This window comes from Equus przewalskii, chromosome 2 (genome assembly GCF_037783145.1).
Source record: "Equus przewalskii isolate Varuska chromosome 2, EquPr2, whole genome shotgun sequence".
NCBI lineage: Eukaryota > Metazoa > Chordata > Mammalia > Perissodactyla > Equidae > Equus > Equus przewalskii.
Genome location: NC_091832.1, coordinates 48,073,705 through 48,093,385, shown reverse-complemented (window position 1 = coordinate 48,093,385; position 19,681 = coordinate 48,073,705). Strand labels below are relative to the sequence as shown.

At 51.0% G+C, this 19,681-nt stretch overlaps 1 protein-coding gene across 8 annotated transcripts in view; it reads right to left on the bottom strand.

The window, feature by feature from the left end:
* Positions 1-539: 539 nt before the first annotated feature.
* SLC35E2B (solute carrier family 35 member E2B) overlaps positions 540-19,681 on the bottom strand; it is a 31,082-nt gene continuing 11,940 nt past the window's right edge. For 5 of the 8 annotated variants that reach the window (XM_070611175.1, XM_070611173.1, XM_070611172.1 and 2 more), the window contains 8 exons: positions 16,599-17,067; positions 16,109-16,244; positions 15,444-15,571; positions 13,061-13,181; positions 11,184-11,237; positions 10,727-10,799; positions 6,940-7,085; positions 540-5,068 (listed from right to left, as the gene is read on the bottom strand). In XM_070611175.1, coding sequence (XP_070467276.1) covers positions 4,831-5,068; positions 6,940-7,085; positions 10,727-10,799; positions 11,184-11,237; positions 13,061-13,181; positions 15,444-15,571; positions 16,109-16,244; positions 16,599-16,920 — 1,218 coding nt within the window. In that variant the 5' untranslated portion in view covers positions 16,921-17,067 and the 3' untranslated portion in view covers positions 540-4,830. Of the gene's footprint in view, positions 5,069-6,939; positions 7,238-10,726; positions 10,800-11,183; positions 11,238-13,060; positions 13,182-15,443; positions 15,572-16,108; positions 16,245-16,598; positions 19,213-19,681 lie in introns of those variants that run through there. The other 3 variants (XR_011537622.1, XR_011537621.1, XM_008541041.2) reach the window with 3 other exon arrangements.

The following is a 19,681-nucleotide window of genomic DNA, read 5'->3' as shown; positions in this document are numbered from 1 at the left end:
CTGCGGGCCCGTGTGGTTTCCGATGCTCCCGGAAAAATGAGAGCCAGCCCCTGGGTCTCAGGGAGAACGAAGACGGGCATCCGCTCGCAGTTACTGCACCTGAAATGGGGATGCAACCTGTGACAAGAAATTAGGCGCTAAAAGGGAGTGAATTGGAATTTTTTTCCTTCCAGAATGAAATGTTCACTTTCTATATCCAAGCTCGTCCTTTGCTTCCTGAGTTCTTGGGACGGAAAGCCTTCGTTTTTTATTCATTCATTTTTTTGCTGAGGAGGACTGTTGCTGGGCGACATCTGTGTAATCCTCCTGTTTTGTATGAGGGACGCGGCCACAGCGCAGCTTGATGACCGGTGTCTGTCGGTGCCGGGATCTGAACCCGAACCGCGGCAGCAAAGCACACGAATGTAAACGCTACTTCACCCGCCAGTCCCCAGGCCTTCACTCTTTTACTCACTTCATGCTGAAAACTGGCAAAGGCGCTAAGAAACTACCATTCCAGTAGCATAAACACGAGTCACACAATGAAGAAAACAAAGGAGGAAACGTTTAAAATTTATTTTGCTTTTGCAGAACAAGAGCCACATAGAGTTGCTACCATGGTGGCTTAATTCAGGCAAAAGTAACCAGAAGACATCCACAGGATTAGCTGTACAGCATCAATTTATTAGATAGCAAAATTAACAGTGACTCACTAAGTTGTTTAACAGAAGCATTTTCTAGAAAGTACTGATCTAGTCACATAAATACTGAAATACAAAACACTATAAACATTCTGTATAAGGTACTTCATTCTCCACAGTTTTGTTTGGTATAAAGCAAATATAATTTGGCTCTGACATCGATAATTATTGATAACTATTTTCAAGTTTTCAGGGTGGGAAAGTCGCCCTGCCTGTGGCCCTCCTCAATGTGGAGCCCATGACGCACCCCCGGCCGGTTCAGACTCCGCTCACACATCTCAAACCGCCTAGAAAGAGCAAGTCAGCTGAATGAAAAAAACAGACGAACAGACTTTGCCAGTTAGAATAGTTTCAAACTCAGTTTGGACATCTGGGCATAAATCCAGTGGCCATCAAACTCTGAATCAGAGCCCTCAGGAAAACTGGAAGAAATACTTCAGAGACAGCAAAGTTGAAGGCTTTTACGCCTTGAGCTGCAGGTGAGCAGCTGACCCGCGGTCAGCACGAGCTCATGACTCTGCTCTTGGCTCCCTAGCCAACCGAGAGGACAGGCAGAGTCCCTGGGGGCGCTGGGATGTTCTTCTTTATGAACTAGGAAAATGAAGAGGCCCTCACCAGGGCATGTACACATTTTAGCCCTTAGTACAACACTGGTCAAAGGCAAAGCAGAGGAGAGGATTTGTATCTGTAGTGACATCCTTGTTTAATTTTCCCAACCCAGGGAAACAGTGAAAACGCTTTCAGGTCTCAGGAAGCACATCACGCGGACAGATGTAAAAAGCTGTGCTGGGCACCCTTCACCCCCACAGCCCCTCTAAGTGACCAGACTCAGGAGAGTGCCACAAAAAGGAAGCAAAACCCACTGGTTTGGGAACAGTCGTTCCAATGCAGGCCACAAGCACAGCTCCATTTGGCTGATGTGCTTTATGCAGCATTTTTTTACTGTTTCTGATTCACCATGTTTATTTTTCTCAAATTAAAGACATATTTTGGATTGTGCAAGAGTATTCTGAGCTTTCCAAGGCAGATTATTTTAATGCTGATATGCAGGAAATTATGACTATCGGAATGTTTTTTTAAAAAAAAAGCTTTTGGGGGCCAGCCCCGTGGCCAAGTGGTTGGGTTCGCACGCTCTGCTTCAGTGGCCCACGGTTTCGCCGGTTTGGATCCTGGGCGCAGACATGGCACCACTCATCAGGCCATGCTGAGGTGGCATGTCACATGCCACAACTAGAAGGACCCGCAACTAAAATATACAACTGTATACTGGGGGGCTTTGGGGAGAAAAAGCAGAAAAAAAAAAAAGATCGGTAACAGTTGTTAGCTCAGGTGCCAATCTTTTAAAAAAAAAAAAAAAAGCTTTTTATGCCATTCAGTAGTGGAAGTTTCCTTGAAAGCCAGAGACCTGTACATCTCTAAGTATCGACGTAAGCAAACAGAGAGCTGTCTCGGAAGACTGGTTCAAGTGTGTGTTTACAGAGGCATGGACAGCGACCATGGACACGGGAGGAACTGACCCAGTATAGCCACACTCATTGTCCATGGTGGTCCAACACGTCTGTGGCAGTTCAACAAGAACATACTATAAACACTACTAGACAAAGTTAATTAAAAAAACATGTCTGTGCAGTCATTAACAAACCAGGCTGCGGGTTTGGACTCCTCACATGGAGCTGTCCTGGAAATGCCCAGTGGGCGACGACGTGGAGTGGAGACGAGACTGATAAAGGATGGAAGGAACGTAAGCCGGAGTGAGGGCGGGGCCGGCCACAGCACGTCCCTGGGTGCTTTTCCCACCCAGGACAAGGAAAGTCTCAAAAGCAGCTCTGCAGGAAATTGCCTCATTTACTAATAATTTAGGAAAATCTTCGTTTTGTTTCTGGTCCAAAATTTAGAAAACTAAAACAGGCTGAAGCCACTTGTGGGGGTGGAGGGAGGGGCACGCCATGACGCGCAGCTTTGTAGTTCCACTCGAGACATGGACTGGAAACCCCTAACAATACTTGGAAGCAGGTGCCTGTGTATCTCATTACACTCAGATGACAAAGTCTGCGAGAAGGCCAATGTCAAAATCCTGCAACGGGGTGACCAAAGATGGGTCCCCTTCTCTGTTCACATCCCACTCGCAAGCAGCTGGCGTAGCAGCCCCATTCTTGAGGGCGGAGGCAGGAGCCCCATGGAAGTGGTGCCTTCCTCTGGTCCTCACAGTTCAATGCAACATCCCACCCGCACCCCCTCCAGGGAATCCTCTTTAGTTTTGTTTGGTGGGGAAGCAGGAGGAGAGGGGTAGGGCTGGAAACCTAGGGAAGCCACACGAGAAACATCTTCACGGTGAAGGTGAACTGGCTGTGCAGGGGAGCACACACCTGCCTGTCCTCTGGATGCAGCTCAGCTTCGTGAAAAGGTTGTAGTTTAAAAGGCCTCATTTTAATCCATGATCACGGCAAACTTTTTCAGGTAGGTAGAACTTAATGAGATGTAATTATTGCTCTTTGTTACCAAGAGATTTGATCTCCAGGAGGGGCTGTTTTTATATTTTCGAGTTGAGAAGCCAACTAGAAAACCAGTGAACCAATTATGGGAGCCAAGGACCTGAACAGCAGGGAGGGGAAATGAGACTTAGGGAACAATTAGTGCCTTAAATTCCTTTCCTCAGTTAATTCACTCAGTCCCAGAAGGCAGGCTTCAGATGGCCAGGTGGCCAGAGCGTGCCCACTAAGTCAGGCTGCATTTGACAAGCCCCAGAACTCAAGCTTGGCAAGATGGGGAGGGCCTCAAGCACTGGCTGGCAACAGACCTGCCTTGATCAGAAATCCCACCAGGAGGCAAGATGAGGAATAAAGCGAAGAGGTTAGGAGCCTCAACCCAACACAGGCTCTGGGAGAGGAGAGCCAGGCAGGCCGGGCTGTGGTTCAGAGTGGGGTTTACCCAACAAACATGATGCATCCCAGAAGCATCTGGGCCTGTGCTTCCTTTTTAAAAAACTATTCTGTCATTTTAAGTGCAGCATAATGAAAACTGAAAACACTGCAGACATTCTTCCCGCCACTCCCCCTGCTCATCCATTCACAAGGAAAATCTTAACATCCTCCTCGATGACACAGTTAAGGCTCAGCTCCTGCCCAGCCAAGTGAGGGCAGCTGTGCCAAGCCCTCAGCACAGTCCGTTACACACACGAGCCCAGAACAGGAACATGAGCATCTCCCTGCCCCAAGTTAACCACCACCGATGTCCGTCCTCAACCTCCAGGGCCGGAAATCACCACTTCAGGGGTCACTGGCTGGAGCCCGAGGAGCAGGACCCTTGGGAGGCAGGAGCCTTAGTGCAGCAGACTCTGAGAGGGGCTGGGGCACCCCTCCCCTCCATGAGGGACCTTGCTTTAAGTGGTACCAGATGCTGGCAGCTCTGGGGTGGGAGAGGACGCTCCAGGTGGAAGGGGGAGAAGGCAAGGGCCCAACACCCCACCCTCAGCAGCAGGGGACCCTTGTTTCTGCACCCTGTCTGTCTCCTCTCCACTCTGCCCGGCTCAGTGGTCTCTCAGGCTGCTGTGACCTCTGTGCCCAGGTACTGGGCAATCTGGCCTTCTGTCCTAGCACTGCGGTCTCCCCAGATGGCTGAGGAGCAGAGTGGCCATTGATGGCTGGCGTGGGGAAGCTGGGTTTCCTCTGCTGACACTGAGCAGGGAGCAGTGTGCGTTGGTACCTGGACCCGGCTCTGGCTTCACAGTTGTCCCTCGCAGAGGAATGTGTGCCTGGCCTCACTGCAGCTGGAACTGCGTGCCTGGTGAGGGACATGCAGAGGCTTGCCTGGGTCCCAACCCCTCCCATGCACTCAGCAGGGGGTCAATGGGGGGGTTTTCACATTACTTGGTGATGGCTCAGTGGCAGCTGGCTCTGGTCTCTGTCCCCAGGAGCTGATATCTGGGATTCTCAAACTGAGTTCCTGTCGGTTTTGACTGAAAACCCCAGAAAGGCAGGAAAGGCTGTAGGTCCCCAGTTTCCTGTGCCCCAACTGTGACTTGTGGAGGCTGGGTGTCCCCAAGCCTGGTTTCCAGGGAGCAGGAGGAGCACAGGGGACCCATGTTGGCGTGGAGGAGAGCAGCCACAGGCAGCGTCTCGGGGCCCTGGGTGCCTGCCGAGGCTTCTGGAGCTCAGTGGTGTGGTCTGGGGTCCTTGGGGACCAGCGGCTCCACGTCGTCCTCTGGTGTCTTGCTGGTGGCTGCGGCCAGGCTCTGCATGGCCTCCCGCTGGTGCTGCTTGGCCTTATTGTAGAGCAGGACGCCGACCATCACCAGGACGGTGCCAATGGCCGACAGGCTGGTGACTCTGTTGCCAAAAACTATAATACTGAGCCAAATGGACAAGGCATGCTTCACGGTGCTGGCGACACTGCAAGGACAGAGAAGAGCAGAGAGGAAAGTTATAGCCTGGACTCAGGCCTGCGCCCAGGCCGTGGCCCGCCAACGCCAAGTGAATGGCAGCGCTGCTGCTGGCTCCACGGCAGCTGAGTGCATAGGGCAGGGCGGGGGGAGCTTGTGAGGGCTCACTCCCTTGCCAGCTCCTTTTCCTTTCTTTTTTGGGGGTACTTTTTATGAGGAAAAGCATTGAACAGAGAAGTAGGGAAATGTTATAATGAACAAACTCCCATCCTCTAGACTTAATAACTAACATTTTGCTTTATTTGCTTTATCCTTTTTTTTGACTGAAATATCTTAAAGTAAATTATAGACGTTAAGACATTTTACCCCAAATCCTTGTGCTTGCTCTCTGAAGAATGAGAAAGCTTCCCACACACCTGTGATCCCTTTACAGCACCTGAGAGAGCCCGTTTGTCAGGTAACAGTGCCGCACAGAGAACGCTGGACTTTGTCAAAATAAAGCGATACGAAATACACCAAAACATTAACAGCGTTGTCTCTCGGGTTGGGATTGTGGATAATTTAACTTTATTTTCTGTACTTTTCTGCCTTTTCCAAACTTTCTAAAATGAATAAAACAACAAAAAAGCTATTTTCTTAAAAAAAAATCGGCTTTCTGTTGTCTTTTTTTGAACCATCACTAATGATCATTGAAAAATGAAGTTTCAGAAATATTTGGAGATAATTCCTGGCCCCAAACAGAAACAAGAATGGGTGACAGGGACAGTGACCACTATGAGCTTCAGAAGAACTGAGAAATCATGACTGTTTGCAACATTCCTGCAGACACCTGCCATGCAGGACCCAGGAAATGTGAGGGCCAGACGGCAGTGGTCCAGTCATGGCACAGCGCCTGTGGAGCCCGCACGGGCGGGTTTGGCTCCTGGACTTCTGAGCTGCAGCATGTGGCTCATGCACTGCACAGCTGCTGGGCTCAGGTGGACGTCTGAGTATTTACTGTCCTGACTTGGGCCAGATGAAAATGAGCAGAGAGAGGATCGGGGCTATTCCAGAGAGTGGCCCCGAGTGTGTACACCCAGGGAAACCGGGACTGCTGCAGGTGCGGCTCAATGAGGCTTAAGTGTAGCAAGATTCAAACACATTTAGGGACAATTCCACTTCTCTGGTGACAATTCAGGAGTAAAAGAAAAAAGGACCACTGACTTACATAACAGTGTGATGTGGCAAAGCTGCCGACATCAGTGCATGGATTTCCAGGCCCGCTGGGGACATTGGCACGTTCCTTCCTATTTGTTACCGGAAACTCTCCAGTCTAAATTGTACTTTCATTAAATTTGTCCAGTTATAGAAGTGAAAAGAAGCTAATGAGATGTTTAGCTCACCTCTAAATTCCCAGAGCTGCGCCATCCAACATCGGAGCCAATTGGCCACACATGGCTATTCAAATTTAAAGTGATTAAAATTATATAAAATTGAGAATTCAGTTCCTCCTTGTGCTCAGCACATTTCAGGTGTTCAGTAGCCACACGTGGCCCATGGTCCCAACCTGGACAGCGCAGAAATGGAACATTCCATCACTGCAGGCAATTCCATTGACGGTGCTGGACTAGACAGAAAAATACTCAAACCATTCCAAACAATTTCTATTGTAATGTAAAGATTTCTAAGGTGATTTCCCTAAAAATCCATTTCACACGCTTTACTATTTGTATTTCAAACAGCACCAATACAAAATGGCCTAGTAACTATGATATGTGGCCACAGCTGTTACTACAGCATTTTGTAGTAACAAATATCTTTTACGAAAACATCTAGATTTCAAGTGTTCTCCTCTGCAAATAACCTGGATACTGTTGTCTCTTTGGAAGTTACCAAGCTTACCTGAAAGTCACAGGGGAAATCTTCCCCATGAGGGCGTAGGCCGTGACGCTCTGCAGGTGGAACAGCACGCCGTCGGTCAGCAGCAGCAGCACGACATCCTGGTTGTAACTGAAGCTCTTCCCGCTCCTCCCAATCACAGGCAGGTCCTATGTGCCAGAACAAAAATGATGCTCTGGGGCTGGCCTGGTGGCACAGTGGTTAAGTTCACGTACTCCGCTTCGGCAGCCCAGGCTTCGCCGGTTTGGATCCTGGGTGTGGACCCACACACACTGCTCATCAAGCCATGCTGAGGCAGCATCTCACATACAAAATAGAGGAAGATTGGCAAAGATGTTAGCTCAGCGTCAATCTTCCTCATCAAAAAAAAGCAGAAAAAAACAAAGACGCTCTGTGGGGGCCCCTCCTCCATTTATCAATCATCCACGGAAAGACAGCGTGTGACCCAGTCCTCTGGGTAAACGAGCTGATGCTGAAGACAGCTCTGGAAATAGCCTTCTAGGGTGGCAACTGAACAGCATTTATCAAAATTTTAAACATGTGCATACACATGCCGATAAGACATACATGTGGCCAACAAGCACACGAAGAGATGCCTAACATCGCTAACCATCAGGGAAATGCGAATCAACACTATGAGATACCACCTCACATCCATGAGGATGGCTACTGTTAAAAAAAAAAACCACAAACAGAAAGTAACAAGTGCCGGCAATGATGTGGAGAATTAGAACCTTTGTACACTGTTGGTGGGAATATAAAATGGTGCAGCGACTATGGAAAACAGTCTAGTCGCTCCTCTAAAACACAGAATTACCATATGATCCAGCAGATCTGCTTCTGGGTTTACACCCAAACAAACTGAAAACAGGGTCTCAAAGAAACACTTGCACACTCATGTTCATAGCAGCATTATTCACAATAGCTAAGAGGTGGATATAACCCGTGTCCCTCAAAGGACGAATGGATAAACATAATGTGGTCTATCCAGACAAAGGAATATTAGCCTAAAAAAGAAAGGAAATTCCTTTTTTTTAAATTGAGATAACATTGGTTTATAACTATATAAATTTCAGGTGCACATCATATTTCGATTTCTGTGTAGACAACATCATGTTCACCGCCCAAAGACTAATTACCATCCCTCACCACACACATGTGCCCAGTCACCCACTTCACCCTCCCCCCGGTAACCACCAGTCTAATCTCTGTCTCTATGTATGTGTTTGTTGTCATTGTCTGTATCTTCTGTTGATGAGCACGATCATATGGCATTTGACTTTCTCCCTCTGACTTAATTCGCTTAGCACAACACCCTCAAGGTCCATCATGTCGTCACAAACGGCTGGATTTCATCATTTCTTATGGCTGAGTAGTATCCCATTGTGTATATATACCACATCTTCTTTATCCATTCATCTCTTGATGGGCACCCAGGTTGCTTCCTATTGTGAATAATCCTGCAATGAACATAGGGGTACAAGTATCCTTATGCGTTTGTGTTTTCATGTTCTTTGGATAAATACCCAGCAGTGGGATAGCTGGATCATGTGGTATTTCTATTCCTAATTTTTTGAGGAGTCTCCATACTGGTTTCCATAGTGGCTGCACCAGTTTGCATTCCCACCAGCAGTGTATGAGGGTTCCCTTTTCACCTCATCCTCTCCAACACTTGTTGCTTCCTATCTTGTTAATTATAACCATTCTGACCTGAGCGAGGTGATATCTCATTGTGGTTTTGATTTGCATTTCCTTGATAATTAGTGATGTTGAAGATCTTTTCATGTGCCTGTTGGCCATCTGTGTATCTTCTCTGGAAAAATGTCTGTTCAGATCTTTTGCCCATTTTTTAATTGAGTTGTTGGTTTTTTTTGTTCTTGAGATGTATGAGTTCTTTATGTATTTTGGATATTAACCCCTTATCAGATATATGATTTGCAAATATCTTCTCCCAATTGTTAGGTTATCTTTTCGTTTTGTTGATGGTTTCTTTTGCTGTGAGGGAAGGAGATTCTGACACGTGCTACAACATGGGTGAACCTTGAGCATATGATAAGTGAAATAAGCCAGTCACAAAAAGACAAATACTGTGCTACTCCACTTACATGAGGTCCCTAGAGTCATCAAGTTCACAGAGGCAGAAAGTAGGATGATGGGTGCAGGGGCTGGGGGGGTGGTGAAGGAGTTCAGAACACACCTCCCCCCAACATGCCTCTTTGGCATAAGGATTATTTTGAGCTAAGGACACTTAGAAAACAGCAGGTGCAAGAAGGATGCTCTGGCCTCCCTTTTTCTTCCAAGAAGCAGGAGAGGAAGACACCCTCCCAGTACAGGAGGAAACAGTCACATCCTCAAGGACGGGAGCCAGGCTGCGAGAATTCTGTGCACAAACCTTGTTAAACCTGCCCCCGGCCCCACCCCGCCATCTTCGGCAGCCTCCCCACACAGTTCAGCCACTTTTCCACAGGTGTCGTTGCTCAACCACACAGGCAAATGCTCAGGCCTTGCCGCTTCCTGGGGTCTCTGCTTCCTCACAAGGGCTCCCGTGTCACACAAAGCTTATACTAAATAAATCTGTGTGCTTTTCTCCTGTGACTCTGTCTTATGTCAGTGTAATTCTCAGGCCCCGCTGGAGACCCCAGGAGGGGAGAGGTAAAGCCTTGTCTCCCCTACAGGTGGAATGAGGAGCTGGTGTCAAACGGGGACAGTTCCCGTTTGAGATGCTGAGTAAGTTCCGGTGATGGATGGTGGTAATGGTTGAACGACAAGGTGAACATACTTGACGTACACTTAAGAAATGGTTAAAATGGTAAATTCTATGTCATGTATATTTTACCACAATAAACAATAATTTTAGATGTGCATATTCTATCAATCAACCAGTCCAATTTCAAGGATGTGTTCAGAGAAACACCCTCATCTGCTAAAGATATGCCACAAGAAGCTCCCTGTTATGTGTAGGCAACAGTAAAAAGCACCAGGCAGCCCAGTGTCTGTCCAGGCGGCAGTGCTGGGTTAGCGCAAAGCCACACCAGGAGCACGGTTACAGACGGGGTAGCCCAGCTCCATTTGTGTTAAAGAAAGGTGTGCACAGATACATACAGAGGCTTTCATACGACTAATGGGCTCTCATTACACACTACCACTATGTACAGCCACATGTCATTTAATGACTGGGACACATTTTGAGAAATGGGTCATTAGGTGACGTCATCCTTGTGTGAACATCAGAGCGAACTTACACAGACCCAGGTGGCAGAGCCTCCTGCACAGCTGGGCTCTGCGGCACTGAAACTGTGGGACCGCCGATGTACGTGCGGCCTGTTGTCGACCGCAACGTCGTCATGCCTTTACGTGACTGTAGGTGTGAGCGTTTCCAGCCACGCAGACGAGTCTGGAAAGGGCCCCTCCAGAAGGGCTGAGAGGCAGACCTTCTCTCTTGTTCTACATACTCCTGCCCTGTTGATTGTTCTAAAGTAGGCATGTTAGTTTAAAATAATAATAATAAATAAGCAAGCCTAAACCCCCCCCACAAAAATTTCAGGAAACTCCCACAGCTGCTGATTGGCCTCGGCAGGCAGGTCGGCGCATCAGAGACCCAGGCGAGGTTTGGCTTCCACTTTCTCTCCCTTCTCCTCAGAGGCACATCGCTCACTCTCTGTGAACCATCCAGCAAAGCCACAACACACTGAGTGAGCACAGCACCTGGAGAGTTAAATCACTCTGCCCCTGAATCACTGAAGATCAACGGCAACCCAGGCAGCAAGGAGCGTCCGTGCCCGAGACTCACCATGAAGAAGATCCAGGCTGGGACCAGCATGGCCACGGCGGCGGCGCTAGTGTAGAACTGCAGCTCGGCAGCCCTGCAGGGCGAGAAAGTGGCGCCTGGCCCTCTCTCCACACGGGGGCGGGGGTGGCCTCCTACACACTCCACAGCAAGAGCCCTCCAGGGCGCCCAAGGCACTGGGGTTCACCTTCTCCCGTGAGGAGAGAGGGCTGGTGTGACAGCCAACATCCATGCTAGTGGAAGTTAAAAGCAGACAGAGACGGGCTGGTCGCTCAGGTGCCTCAGTAGGGCAGCTCAAAACAGGCGGGTTTTTTAATTCCAAGTTTCAACAAGGTATTTTAAAGGCCACCTATGCCAAGATGGGAAAGGTGTCAGGTCTACAGGGCATTTGCATCTTCCCACGGGGAGGGGTCCTCTTGGGCCTAGGAAATTGGAGATTACACTTGTTAATGATACTTACGAGAACCTGTATTTGTCCCCGCTCAGGAGCTTTTTTGAAAAAACATTTTGCAAACTAGAAAAAAGAAAAGAAGAGGTTACCGGTCAACACAGAAGTTAGTGTGGAACCGCAAATGGACGGAGCGCTTCCAATGCTCCCAAACCACATTGGCAGCACCCCGGGCCGGCCACTGGATGTCTGTTGTGAACAGCCCACACCAGGCATTTCCCAGGCATCACTCTACGACGAGGGGGCACCATGCCTGCCCCCCTTTTACAGATGGGTAAACTGAGGCAGTCAGAGGTTGAGCAACAGGCCTGAGGTTGCCCAGCTCTTAGGTGTCAGAGGATCCCAGAGTCCCTGCTCTAAGTGCTGCACAAAACGCCACTCTGAACCAAGAGTTCCCATAAATCAGCAACTACCATCGGCTGGGCACCCAGGACCCTATGTGTGGAGCAGGGGAATGAAACTAAGCACACGAAGACCCCAGTAGGAAAACATGGACAAAACTCCTGAATGGGACAGACAGGCCATGGAGAACACAAGGCAAGGATAAAACTGAACAGCGTCCAGCTTCCTCAGGACACATGGACTGGCACTTAACCAATAACTCTGCTCTCTGGACTCCAGAAGCAGGGGTTTGTTTGGTTTTAATGAAAAAATTTAGTCGAGGACGAGGTCAGACAGAAGCTCTCTCGACGAAACCATAAACCTGAACAACCGTTTCAGAAACACCAAGAGCACGGACCAGGAGCCTTTCAGAGAAGTTCACTGGCTCCACCTCCCTCCTAGGAATTTCACTGCAGGACAGTGAGAAATTCAGAGAGAGACTCATGTCAAAAAAGTTCCCTGCAGATTTAAACAAAAGAATCCTTAAGTCGCAGATCATCTGCCAGGTGAAGCAGGAGGCGGTCACAGAGCTCTGGCTCCTGGAGAACAGCCAGCGCCGGGAAGCGATGCTTGTGAGATAACATGGAGTCAAGAGAATGAGATGCAGACTGCACGTGGGGTCTCACTGCTCCATGTTTCCAGGAGCTACAGACGCAGAGCGAAAAGGCGGAACGAGATCCGTCGTACATCAGGAATGAAATTAAACATGACATTTGCTGTCACTTAGCTGTGTTATTCAGAACCTCAAGATGGGCCTGCTCTACCTTAGCAGTGACAACAGCGATAACTCTTGGACACCCGTGCTGTTGTCTCCTCTCTTCTCAGAAACAGGAGACCTAGAAGCGATTGGTCAATCTGAAAGAACAGGTCTTGCTGGGGTGGGAGTGCGGCCTCCAACAACACAGCGTGTGCAAGAGGACCCGTCCCAGACTAACCTGAACACCCGGAACAGGACACTGCCCTCCCTCTCGCTGCAGGACAAGGAGCATTCCCGCGCTCCTCTTCCAGCACCTCACCCCACACGAGTCCGCGCCCTCACTGTCCTCTCTGCAGGGTGATGCAGGACACAGACAGGCCACTAGGCAGGAGAGGAGCCGCCAGAGCAACTGGGGGCTCCCGGCCACCACTCCAGGAGCTGCCCCTTGTTCCAGCTCTAAGACGGCCTTTTCTGTTTTATTTAGCTTGAATGCACATATTTACATATGTGAGTAGAGCCTCGTTTACTCTGTGCATTTCAGCATTTATTAGCTATCCGTATCCCTACGATCAGTGTTTTTAAGTATCAAGACCATGTATCATCAAATTCTGGCTTGGGTTTTGAGAAAAAGTGACCTTATTGGGGTACTTACAGTTTTGCTATCTAGGAAGAGGCAGCATCAGATGTACCCAGCTTTGAATTATGGGAAGTAATTCTGAGTTAACCGGGACTTAAAGATCCATCAAGATGACGGGAAGCGAGTGCTATTTCTCGAGCATACCATGTGTGTCCCACGCTTTTCGCAACTCACCAGTCCATGATGTTGGTGGACAATGCAGCCGAAAATCCCAGAACGTTGAAGCTTATCTCGGTCGCCGTGCACAGCGCCAGGCCTGCCATGACTGGGATGAGGGAGAGGTTGACCAGCAACCCTGGAAAGGGCGCAACACACACAAAGATGGCGGTAGTCAGTCTATTCAGCTGCAAGCTCTCATCCTGGTGCCACGGCTGCTTCCAGCCCCTCCAGGAAGCCCACAGACTTTCACTTTAATTCAGAAACGAACACAGACTCTATCAGATTCTTTACGTTGGAGGGAAAATACAGCAAATAAAGTCCACGTCTGCAAATAAGTCCCATCACCCTCTCCAAAGCCAGGCACCTCTGAGGCTGTTTCTCCACGAGAGGCCTGGGCCTGGGGGCACGGTGCACCGACCGGAGCCCTGTGCTCTGAGATCCTGCCCCCACGCACACCCCTCGGCCCCACGACATCTCACTCGCAAAATGAGGTGGGAGGACGAGAGGTCGCCAGGTCATGCCATTACAAAGGGGAACTGGGGCTGGGGGCTGCCATTTGGGCCTGGTACAGGGAGGCTCCTACAGGTCCCACACAGACTTCATCCCTCTTCGTGTCCTTCTGAGATCTAATGAGCCACCTGGAGGTGAACGGCACGACGCCCTCAGTGCACGGACAGGCACAGGGCAGCGTCTCCACATCTACTTTGATTTCAGATACACGTTCAGTTTATTCTGAGATTCAAAGAAAACGAGGGGATGAGCCTTCTGTGTTTAGCAAAAGGGAACAAAAGCGCAGCCCTCAGACGATCTGCGTCGACCTGACAGGATGGTCCTGTCAGGTGGTGTCCCCATCACTGGACAGTGCTGTCCTGAGCAGTAACTCGGATCCTCAGGAAGGTCAGTGAACCAAGGAGTCTGTGGGTCAGTCAACGCAGCAAACCCACAGGCCCTGCGTCGTCACAAAGCCGAGAGCATAAGAGAGGAAACCTGGGGTGCCAGGGTCTGCCTCTAGAGCACCCTCTCGGTTCTCCATCATTTAGCCTTGTCCTCTGGTCTGTCTGTAGATTTCTGTTGAATGACGGACATTAAGTATGAAAAGTACAGAGAGTTAGAGACCGTGAGTGTGAGTTAGAGACCAGGAATGACTCGCTTCCGCTGCTGGGATGCAGGCCAGGTGTGGCAGGCGCCTGCAGTCGTGGGTGTGATCAGATTTGGGTCCCAGATGAAAGTCCAGGGCCTTGCCGGCAGTTCCCCCTTGGCAGGTCCCGCTCGCTCTTGCCTGTTCAGCCCCCGAGGCTGCTCTGCCTGGATGCCCAGTGCTACCCAAGGATTAGCAAACACTTCTGTGGGGAGGGCAGGTCGGGGTCACTTTTCTGGGTGACCTTTGGCCCTGAAATCTTGGCCCCGAGTTCTGGTCCCTCGGTCACTCTCCAGTGCCTCCCCAACAATTTCTTTCTGCTAAATTTTACCAAGATTTTCTAATTGTTCTCAGCAAGAGAGCTGGTTTGCTACAAGCTTATCCGCCACAGCTGGAAGGCAAATCATGATGTCTTAAAGTCACATGAAATAACCCTTTTTGTACGGTTAAGCTACCAGCTTGACGTGCAATCAGGTTCATTTGTTTCATGTAGCTCACGATTTTTAGGAATGGCTTTCTGCACTTTGACTTGATTTTGCTTTACCATCAGCTAAAGCGTCTGCGTGGCTCCACAGGCACATCTGTGAGAAGGCCAGTTGTGTCCTTGTCCCCCAGCAATTCCCCCCCTCCCTCTACGGCACATAGTTGCCTTATTTTAAGATCTTGCCATTTTCTTAATTGAAGCGAATACATATCTATGTCTATTAGTGCTCATCACAGAAAAAAGATTACCTATTATATGCATTATTCTGCGCTTTGCTTGTTTTCATGGAACAATACCGGATATGCTCCTTTTTATAAAGGTTGGAAGGAGAAACAGGGACGTGAGTGTAACGTGTGGCTAGCTGGAAGGAGTCGGCCTGTCGTCAAAGGTTGGAGATTTGAAAATAGATCCCATTTGCTGACCCTTGGGGGGGACGGAGAGGTGCAGCTGAAAGCAGTGAGGAGCAGGACCAGACGGGGAGGAGGCGCTCACAGGGCGGGCAGGATGTAGGAAAGGCTCCGGGACGAGGGGCTGCACCACCAGGACTGAGCCGTCCCGTCACCAGGTGCCACTTCACACGGCAAGGAAGACAGTCTTATCCTCCTGGGACAAGGGATGGCCCCTGAGGTAGGTCATTACTTCTTTACCAGCTCCTCCTCCTCCACGGAGCAAAGGAGAAAGACACCTGAAGCCAGTGAGAGGCAGCCTGTGACCCCGAAAGGTGTGAGAAGTGACGGCATCGCCGCCCGGGGGGGCCAGGCACAGGGGCCACTCACCAGTGTACTCGCCAAGGATCATGCGGGACATGATCACAGTGAAAATGGGGGCAGAGCTCTTCACAGTCTCAGCGAACGAAACCGCCACGTTTTTCAGGCTGACCAGACCCAACACCACTGTGGCGAACCTACCGGGAAGCCGACAGGAGCGTTAGGATGGTCAGACCGTCTGCAGGACAGACAGACCCTTCAGGGAGCTGGCCCGGCCACAGGCACATTGACTCCCGACCCCGCTGCCTCTCCCCTCCCCCTGTCATTCTCCAACCCGCCCCACTCAGTGGCCCTCCTGGCCACTTCCTCCGGGCCAGGCCCTTCAGGAAATGGCCTTTCCACCCCACCTGCAGAGACTTCTGTTTCTCCAGCATCACCAGAGCGTCTGCCCCAGGGAGAAGGAGGCACGTTACCCTTAAACCATCATTAAATTGGTTTCATGGCTGTTCCAGAAAGAATCTGATCAAATGTATGTGCATTAAAGCCACAAAACCAAATATATTTGTTGTCCTAAAATCTACATAGTCTCACAATTTTATAAAGTTTGCACTGAAAACACACCTATGATCAGTGAATTATGATGTCAGTCAGTTGATTTCCCATTCTTAGTGATGGGTAAGACATTTTATACACAAAAAACTCAGACACTCAACCAAAAACCTCCAATTCCTTACCTCATTAGACCCACAAACAGCATGATCATGATGAAATTGGGTGGATAAGAAAGCCGGGTTTTGTGCTGATATAAACAGCAAGGAACAAATATTTTAATACATCCAATAAATGTAGTTGACAGCATTTGCACAGCACCTGAAAGAAGGAGATGAAGAGGCCAAACTGAAAAAGAGAATTATTTCCCTTCCTAGCGCAGAAGTAGACAGAACACGCCATTCCACATTCCCAAGGTGCCCTTACCCCCCCAGCTTTCCTCTTCCCTCCTGGGGCCACTGGCTCTTCCTTGTGCTTACCACACATAACGCACTGCCCTGTGGCTCGCAGGCACCCCGAGCTCTCACCCGGGACCAGGGCCTGCTTTACCTAGCGTGCTGGGCTCTCACCTGGGACCAGGGCCCGCGTTACCCAGCATGCTGGGCTCTCACCCGGGACCAGGGCCCGCGTTACCCAGCATGCTGGTCTCTCACCCGGGACCAGGGCCTGCGTTACCTAGCATGCTGGGCTCCCCCTCCAGCAAGGACAGGATGTACTTGTTGAGGAAGAGAGTGCAGAAGCTGAAGAAGAACCAGAGCGTGAGGTGGAACAGGGCGCGGGAGCTCCATATGCCCAGGTCTGACTCGATGACGGTGGTCTCCGTGATGGTGATGGTGAGCACGTTCTCCTCGGGGACACTGTCACTCTTGGTGAAGACAATCTTCTCACTTCGGTGGCTGAAGAGAGAGTCCCAGGGGAGGAGTGGCTTTCCCCTGGGCTTCTCCTTGGGGCCAGGGGTGAGCTCTGCCGCTGCTTGAGGTTTTGCAGACACAGACATGCTGCTACCACAGCAAGTGGAAAGCCTTTATCTCAAGGACAGCGGCTGGCACGGGTCACTCTGCCTCCCCAGGTGCAGGGACCCCAGGAGGGAGGGCAGCGGCGATCCCAGTGGGCATGCCTCTCCCAGCAAAGTGTGGGGTGCAGGCTGAAACAGTTGGAAAAGCAAGGGCGTTAGTTCTGACTATGAAGGTGTCAACATCCACCAAGTTTTAAGCACCAATTTAACATAACTTGAAAAATGCATACATGGAATTTCAGCCTCATTTCCTTGTCTGTGTTAGTCCAACACCCAGGATGCAGGCAGCCCTGGCCGTGGTGCCCCATCCTGTTGGCTGCCTTCCCCTCACTGGCCCTGTCTTGTCGTCCTAAGACCCCTGGCCCCTGAGGCTGGTTCAGTTCAGCCCAGGCCTGAGGTCTGTGCCACCTGCTACCTGAGGCAGTCAGAAGTGCTCTGCACCTTCCTACCCATTCTGCAACCAGTGGAAGCCACGGAGGAGACGGGCCACCACCCTGGGCCTCTCCCCTTATGGATCTTGTCCCCTAAAAGCTTTTCAGGCTGGGCTTTCCCAGGCCCTAACTGACTTTAATATTTTACCCAGCATTTTGAGTTCTTTTTATTTTATTTTTCCTTCTCCTCAAAGCCCCCCAGTACATAGTTGTATATTCTAGCTGTGTGTCCTTCTAGTTGTGGCGTGTGGGACCTGCCTCAGCGTGGCCTGATGAGCGGTGCTAGGTCCACGCCCAGGATCCGAATGGGCGAAACCCTGGACCGCCGAAGAGGAGTGCGTGAACTTAATCATTTGGCCGCGGGGCGGACCCTTGCGCTGTTCTTCACAGGAGGACTGAGCTCCCACTGTCAGACACTGAGTTAAAACCCACCCATTGGGTTTTAAACTTCAATCACGGTACTTTTCATTTATGGACGTTCTGCTTGGTTCCATTTCAAATTGGCCTGTTTTTCTCACAGCATCTTGTTCTTTCCTTAACTTTCTGATGTCTTCTTTCCATCTTCTATTTTACTGTCTCTGACAGTTGATCACCCAAAGACCTCCGCAGTGTGACCCTGCTTCCTGCGTGCGTCGGGTGCCACTGGCTCGTGGTGGACAGTTCCTGGTGCGTGTCATCACCGCCTTCAGCAGGACCTGAGACCTGGGGCCCTGTGCACCCGGGCCGAGGGAGCTCCTTCTCGAGTTGAGGGTGCGCCTTTAAACAGGCTTGGGTCTGCCTCTGCCAGGGGCCCCAGCGGTGTCACCAGCCCAGGACCGACTTTATGCTTTCTGGACAAACCCTCAACACACCAAACTCATGCCCGCCTGGTACTCCGGCCCATGGTCGTGATTTCCCTCATAAGTCAGGACTGGTCTTTCTCCTGTGCTGGGAGGCAAATTTTTCAAGGTTCTCAGTGACAACTGCCTGTGCCATCTCAGGAGGGCCAGGGTCCGACCTCCTTCCCCAGGGATGTCACATCCAAGTCCCTGGGCCGCCACCACCCTGCCCAGGCAGCCTCACATGGGCTGGCCACTCGGACTGCCTATTCCTCCCCAGTTTCTGACATCTGAGGTTTCCTTGTGTTATGCAGAGCTCAGTCATACATCTGAAATGACGCCTATTATATCTTATCCCTAATTTCCAGGCGTGCAGAGCAGGAGGTATTTGGGTGTTGAGCTAGCTGCACCACACTCCAGGGGGTTGTGCTCCTCTCCCGCCTGCCGGCACTCAACAGGGACACATGCTGTCACCTCCTGGCCGAGCTCCCCTAGGAGCTCAGGCTGCCCACCCCACTGCTTCCTGCTCATCTGCCTACAAGAGCTTAGAGGTCCCTCAAACCCAAGTGGTCCACACTGCACTTGTGGCTTCCCCACACCAGGAACCTGGCTCCAGCCGTGCGCCCAGGTGACGCAGCCCCAGACGCGCTGAGTGCCCTCCTGCCCTCCCTCGGCCCCCAGTGTCCACCCGCCTGTCCATCTGGTGCTCTCGGTCTGCCCAGTCACACACTAGCTCAGCACCATGAGGTCCCAGGGAGCACCCTCAGCTCCTCCATGCCACCCATCTGCACCCTGACCCTCAGCACAGCAGGGCAGCCTCCCCAGACCACAATGGGTGTGCGCCCGGCCCTCCCACAGGCTTACTGTCCCCGGGATACCCGCAAGCTCTTGAGCTCCTTGGGCCACAGCACCAGGTCTCCACTAAAATGCCCACTTCCTTCTTATTCTTCTCCAGCCCAGTCCTACTGTCTTGTTCGGGGCAACAACATGCTAGGAGCAAAACCTCTGCGGGCTCGGGAATCCCCTGCAGCTGGACTGGCTGCGCCCTGAGTTGGAGATGTGGGGAATCTATGCTCCAACCCCAGCCCCCACTGCCAGGGACAGGGGCCTGGCTGCAAGTGGAGGTGAAATGCAGGAACAAAGCCCACTGCTATGGTGCAGGGTCCCTAAGAGCAGAGAGAGAGCACCCCACCCGAGGGCCCCTGGGTCCCAGACTGCGCCTCCTGGGCTCCTTACCACAGGAGCCAACCAATGCTGTCTGTGGATGCCCAGCATCCTGGCCTCCTGCCGGGCCCTCTCCTAGACTGGCCGCACCCCCACCTGCCTGGGGCCTTGCACCCCTGCCCTCTCTCCCTGCTCCCTCCCACCTCCAGGACACAAGCACCACTGGGTGTGGGCTCTACCTTCCCAGGAAAGCTCCTCGTCAGGGCCCAACTCTAATTCCGAGGCCCCCAACAGCATCAGGTCCCTCTCCTCGAGGACTCTGTCATGGTG